General features: G+C 59.5%; 1 protein-coding gene across 1 annotated transcript; it reads right to left on the reverse strand.

The window, feature by feature from the left end:
• Window positions 1-3,193: 3,193 nt before the first annotated feature.
• Window positions 3,194-6,028, reverse strand: CEBPA (CCAAT enhancer binding protein alpha). The gene has a single exon (XM_045846937.1). The coding sequence runs from the start codon at window positions 5,682-5,684 to the stop codon at window positions 4,623-4,625; it is 1,062 nt and encodes a 353-aa protein (XP_045702893.1). The 5' UTR covers window positions 5,685-6,028; the 3' UTR covers window positions 3,194-4,622.
• Window positions 6,029-6,283: the final 255 nt, after the last annotated feature.

The following is a 6,283-nucleotide window of genomic DNA, read 5'->3' on the forward strand; positions in this document are numbered from 1 at the left end:
AATGAAGAGAAAAGGCATCTGTGGAAGCTATCACCCAGGGAGCCTTGTTTCTAGTGGGTGGGGCAAGAAGGCCAGAAAAATAATAAATAAAAACAAAAGTGAAGGGAAGCAAAGCTCTTGGGTGCCAGAATGGGGCTGGCCAAGGCTGTGGCTGCCTGAGTAATGGGTTCCACATTTGTTTGGCTCTGTCTGCAGCGACCAGGATCCAGGATGCACAGAGGGCTTTGCAGGGGCTGGAGGGGAAAGCCCTGCTGAGGCCAGACCTAGGCAGACCCTTGCGATGGCCCCATCCCCAATCCCCCAGGCAGGTCACAAGGCAGCCAGCTCATGCCCCAGCACCCCTGCCTCCTCCCTGCCCCCACCCGAGGCTCCTGGGTCCCTGCCGGCCTGCACAGATTGTTCGTGTTATTAATGCCGATTTCCCAGAGATTCCATCTGGCTTTTTAATTGCTCTGGGATGGGGCTAAGATGCTTTGATAGTGAATCGGTATCTTTCCTATGTCTGCTTACGTCAAATGCTCCATCCACAGAGAGGGGTATGGGGGGGGGGCGGGAAATGGGGATGTCCAGAGATGGGAGAGAGTACAAGTCTTTTACAGAGGCAAGGGAGATCTTCCAAAGGTGCTGGTGGTTTAGTTTAATTTAAATAAAAGAAAATAAGAGAAAAGCCTACCTCTACCCATCAGCATAAAAAACAGCTGAATGGGATATCCTGTCTGTCCGGCAAGGACTCTACCCTGTGTCTGTGGAAGGCCTGTGGGTGCCTGGAAGGAGGCCTCTGGGTTTTTTTCCCCTCTTGGTCTGCAGCAGGAGAGACCTCCCTTTCCCTCTCCCCACTGTCCCTTCTCCTCCCATGAAATCAGCTGCTCGTGGAGGAGCCCTGGCAGGTTCCTGCCTGGAAAGGAGGGGGCGGGAGACCTGGGAGGGGCAGATACTCCTCACCAGTCCCAATGGCTCATCACAGGTGTCAGGGCCCCACCCCACATTCACAGATTCCCAGGAGATCCAAAAGATAAGGGTGACATTCGTGACAATGCTAAACCATCAGGAGGCACCTGGCAGCAAAGGAGTGCCTCCCCCTCTCCCTTCTGCCCTTGCTCCTCCCCTGCAGGCTGGTTCCCCTGAATAATACTCTCAGGGGATGCCAAGCTGTGGTGGCCTACCAGGGGGGTGAGGTGCCTGCTACCCTCATGGGAGAGTGCAAGGCAGAAGCATCCAGGCCTGTTGGAGTGGGTCCATGGCTGTAATGGGTCAAAGCTGCTGCCTCCAGGAAGCCTTCCCCGGTGACCTCTCTTCACACTTTGAGTTTCCTTTTATTGCAATTATCACTCTTAAGACACATCTGGATGTCACAAGGCTGTGAGATCCCCAAGAGTAAGACCCGACTGAGTCTTCTTGTTTCCATGGAATGCCCCATCCTAGGCACAGACCCCGGTATCCAGTAGGTAACCAGATACTTGGGGTGTGTTTGGTGCCAGGCTCTTGGAGTAGTTCTTCATAAAGGCTGAAGTCAGGAGGGGAACTGTGGGGGGCCCTGCAGGAAGCAGTGGGTGGCAAAGAGTGGCTCTCCCCGGGGGCCTTTCTGGCTGGCACGGAGCATAGTTTCGCAGGTTCACCCCATGCTGCCCCCTCCCCCGGCAGGCTGCTGTATCTATTGGGGGCCACACAGGGGCCTCCCAACCCCATCCCTTTCCAGGGGCTGGCTGTGGTTGGATCCATCTTGTCCCCAACAAAACCTGCCCTGGACCTCAGGATCTGCAGTGGGAGTGGTATCCTTTCATGAGCTGACAGCTTTGATAGAGGAAATCCCTGGAGATGGGACAGTGGGAGGGGAGGGGGGGACTGAGCACAGAGGGGTGCCCCTCCCCCATTCATCCTGGGATCTGTTCTGGGGGCAAAGGGGGAAGCCAAGGCTTGGCCCCCTCAAACAAGAAAAACTGGAATTAGCACTGAACTCAGAGAGGGTTTGCTGGGGCCTAGCAAGCTGGGGCCTGCCCCAGGCCTCTAGGCAGGCGGCGGGGCTCTGCCTCCTTGGTTCCCAGGCAGCGGGGCAGGCTGCCGCCTCCTCACTGGGCTCGTGGCTTTTCCTCTGCCAAGGGCGGCCATGGGTGAGGAGGCGGCAAGACACAAGACAGAAAGGGGGGAGCAGGAAGGGGGCAGGTCACCCCCATTAACCTCACAGTCAGGTAAAGCTAAAGCTTTCAGAGTTTAAGAAGAATGTGTAATTTCTTGAAACTGTCCCAGCCCACATTGGCATACACTATAAGCTGCTCAAGTGAACACTCTCAGAGTGAAAACAGAAGGTAAAAATTGTTTTGCCTTTTGCCCTCAGAAAGAGTAAACTCAGAAGACCCTGCCAGCCTCCTGTGTGACTTCCTCCCAGGCCCTGTTATTTCAGGCCTGAAGGTATACCCTCCCTTGGCTGGTTTTCACTGCTGCTAAGAGGGTGCCTGGTGCCTGTCCTCACAGGGTAGTCGTCCAAGTCAGGGCTCCTTGCAGGACGGACACAGTGGGCAGCATGGATGTTGGGGTTGGCTCATTGCCAGGTCAGACACCCACTGCAGGCCTGCTGTGGGCCCCTTTTCTGGGTGGGCTGGGGCAGGGAAGGTGTGGAAAGCCGGTGGAGGGGTGCTCAGTCCGCAGGCTGCCCTTCGGGGCCCTGCTGGGGTAGCCTGCAGCCACATGGCCCAGAGCAAGGGGAAGGGGTGGAGGGTCCTACAACTTGAGGCCTCTTCCTGCCTGCCCAGGAGCAAAGGCAGGTGTGGGAGAGACTGTTCCAGAGCTGGAGCTGTGAGTGGCCAAAGGGCCCCTGGAGCCTGGACAAGTCCTGCCCAAGTCCCAAAGAGGCTGTGGCAACCTCAGGCAGGGTGCTCCTTCTCCATGCCCCTCTTCTCCCAGAGGGCCAGTGAGAGGCCACAGAACAGTCCCACAACCCCTGTCCCCCAAAAGTCTCTAGCCAGGAGACTCTCCTCAGGCTTTGGCATTCTCAACTTGGAGCCTTGTCTTCCTTCTGTCATGCATTTGCCTTGCTTGGGAGAAGTCACCCTTCTACTGTAAAGAGGGGCTCAAGATGGGTGGAGAGTGAGTAAAAGTCAGGCTCTCAGCCAGAAAATACGCTGTGATTATTTACAAATGTGACCTGGCCCACAGAAAACCGTGGAAGTAGTTTTTTGGTTTTAAAAAGACACCAGCATTTACTTTGATACATTTATATTATAGATATAATACATAAAACATCTAACATGAAACTCTTATGTTCTCCCCAAAAGAAGAGAACTAAGCCGTCCTTCCCGATCCCAAGCCCAGCGATCTGAGTGTGCTGGCTGGAGGCGCCTCCCTCCCAGACCCGAGCCAGGGCCTCTGCGGGGGGGACAAGCCTGCGGGCAGCCTGGGGCCGGAGCAGACCGAGGCCCACAGCCACCCCCAGGGAAAGCCGAGGGGAAAGGGGAAGCCCATCTCGCCTCTTTGGTTCCCCTGGGAGCAAAAGCAATCCCAAAACCAAAAGGAAAGAGAGCCGCAGACCCTCCCTGCAGCTGCTGACGAAGAGTCTCATTTTGGCAAGTATCTGAGCAAAACCAAAACAAAACAAAAACCAAAGAAAATGGTGGTTTAGCATAGACATACACATTCACATTGCACAAGGCACCACTGGGACACAGAGAGGCCAGATACAAATGTTGATATCGGCTGATAAAGCAAAATATTTGGAAAGCTTCTCATAACTCGGGTCCCTCTGGGGTGGACTCACTGTGCTCCACGTTTGTATGGCAATGCTGCCGACTGACAGGACAGACATGGCTGATGCTCCCAGGGTCCCCTCACCCTGCCTCCGACCCCCCACGGGAACTCTCTGTTCCTAGCTTCCACCAGGCCACCACTCTCGTGAACATATGTCCTTACAGCTAACCCACACCCAGCTTTCTGGTCTGCCTGGGAGTGAGGTCTCTCACTGGTGACGCTGATATCAGAGTTCTGCCCTGGAAGCCCAGCCTGGGGTGGGCTGGGAGGTTAGAAGAGGCAAGGAACAAGGGACCCTCTGCCTCTGTGAGCCCCAGGGGAACCTAGGGGAACAACAGTAGGTTCAGAGCCCCAGATCCCTGTGTTTCCTCCCCTCCAAGGACAAGGAGCTGAGGAACAGCTGGGGACTGGCTCTCTGGATCCCTGCTCTCCCTGAACCTTTCTCCTGCACAGGGACTGCACCCCTCCTTCTCTCATGGGGGCCAGCTGCAGCCTTGCAGCCTCGGGAAGGAGGCAGGAACCTTCCAAATAAAATGACAAGGCACATATTTGCTCCCCCTACTTGGTAGGAATCAGAGCTGTGAGTTTGCACTTCCAAGGCACAAAGTTACTCTTTAATACTAAAGTTGCCAGGCTCCCAGCTTGGCCCCATGATGCTTCTCCTCTTTTACAGGAAGAAACTACTGCCTGACCCCTCATCTTGGACGCACCGTGTCCCGCGCAGAAGAAAGCAAGGGGCAGGCGCGGCAGGCCAGGCTTTCAGGCGGCATCGGAATCTCCTAGTCCTGGCATGCGCGGCTCTGACAGTCTTGAGATCCAGAGACCCGAAAGCACTCCCTAGGTCCCAGCCTGGGGCCGGCCCAGAGAGGTCTCGCCGCCGCTCCTCAAGAGCAGTTGCCCATGGCCTTGACCAGGGAGCTCTCGGGCAGCTGGCGGAAGATGCCCCGGAGAGTGTCCAGTTCGCGGCTCAGTTGTTCCACCCGCTTGCGCAGGCGGTCATTGTCACTGGTCAGCTCCAGCACCTTCTGCTGCGTCTCCACATTGCGCTGCTTGGCCTTGTCCCGGCTCTTGCGCACCGCGATGTTGTTGCGTTCGCGCCGCACCCTGTACTCGTTGCTATTCTTGTCCACCGACTTCTTGGTTTTGCCCGCGCTGCCGCCACCCGCACGGAGGTCGGAGTGCGCAGCGGTCAGCCCTTTGAGAGCGCCGCTGGAACCGGGAAGGCCAGCGGCGCTGAGAGCTGGTGCTGGATGCGGGCTGGGCACGGGCGTGGGCGGCGGCGTGGGGTGGCCGGGCTGCAGGTGCATGGTGGTCTGGCCGCAGTGCGCGATCTGGAACTGCAGGTGCGGGGCAGCCAGGTGCGCGGGCGGCGGGTGCGGGTGCGGTGGTGGCGGCGGCGGCGGCTGGTAGGGGAAGAGGCCGGCCAGCGACAGCTGTTTTGCCTCGTCCTCCTCGCGCGGCTCCTGCTTGATCACTAGCGGCCGCAGCGCTGGCGCCCCGACGCGCTCGTACAGGGGCTCCAGCCTGCCGTCCAGGTAACCGACTCCCGAGCAGCCGTAGCTGGGAGGGGGGCCGTGCGCTCCCCCGGGCATAACAACGCCGCCGGGGCCCACCGGGGCGCCCGGGTAGTCAAAGTCGCTGCCGCCGCCTGCCGAAGGGGCCGCGGCCACCTTGGCCTTCTCCTGCTGCCGACTGTGCTGGAACAGGTCGGCCAGGAACTCGTCGTTGAAGGCTGCCGGGTCGATGTAGGCGCTGATGTCGATGGAGGTCTCGTGTTCACAGATGCCACCCAGCGGCTCCGGGGCGGCAGGTGGGGCGGGGGGCTGTGTAGGGCCAGCGCCCCGTGGAAAGCCGAAGACGGCGCTGCTGGGCGCGTGCTGGGGGCTCTGGAGATGGCTGCTCATCGGGGGCCGCGGCTCCGCCTCGTAGAAGTCGGCCGACTCCATGGAGGAACTAGAGTCCTCCCGGCATGGCGAGCCTCGGCGGCCTCCAGGTTGCGCGGGGCGCCGCTGCTGCCGCCGCCCACCGGGAGCCCCTACTAGCTTGCGCCCGCGCAGCTCCGGGTCGCGAATGGCTTGGCCCGCGCGGGCCCCGCATTTATACTAGGGTTAGCTGTCGCCCTCTAGTGCCCTGCCAGCGGCGACAGCGAGCGGCGCCTCCTGGGTCTTAGAGCCTGCCTGTAGGAGAACGGCAAGTAGGGCCGGAGCGCACAGGAGGCGGGAGAGCCGGAGACGCAACTCCCACTGGCCCCTGCAACCAGAGCAGAACCGTGACCCGCCCGCGGTGCCCAACCCTCCGCCAAGTTGTCCCCCCCACCCACAAACACGTGGTCGGTGGTGGGCCCCCCTTCCCCAGCCTCTGCCAGACACCCACTTCCAGCCAACGGCCGGTGAGGCCAGGAGCACCCAGCCGCCGAGCAGAGGGTTGGTGGAGGGCAAGTCTTGGTCTCTGAGCCGCTGTGGCGCCGGCTCACTTTAAAGACCAGAATCAGCCCTGTCCGGGATCGGGAGGGCGGCGACGTGGAGAAAGAGCTGGGGTTGGGGTG

Source organism: Phyllostomus hastatus, unplaced genomic scaffold, assembly GCF_019186645.2.
Source record: "Phyllostomus hastatus isolate PE091 unplaced genomic scaffold, TTU_PhHast_1.1 phas_contig_5, whole genome shotgun sequence".
Lineage (NCBI taxonomy): Eukaryota > Metazoa > Chordata > Mammalia > Chiroptera > Phyllostomidae > Phyllostomus > Phyllostomus hastatus.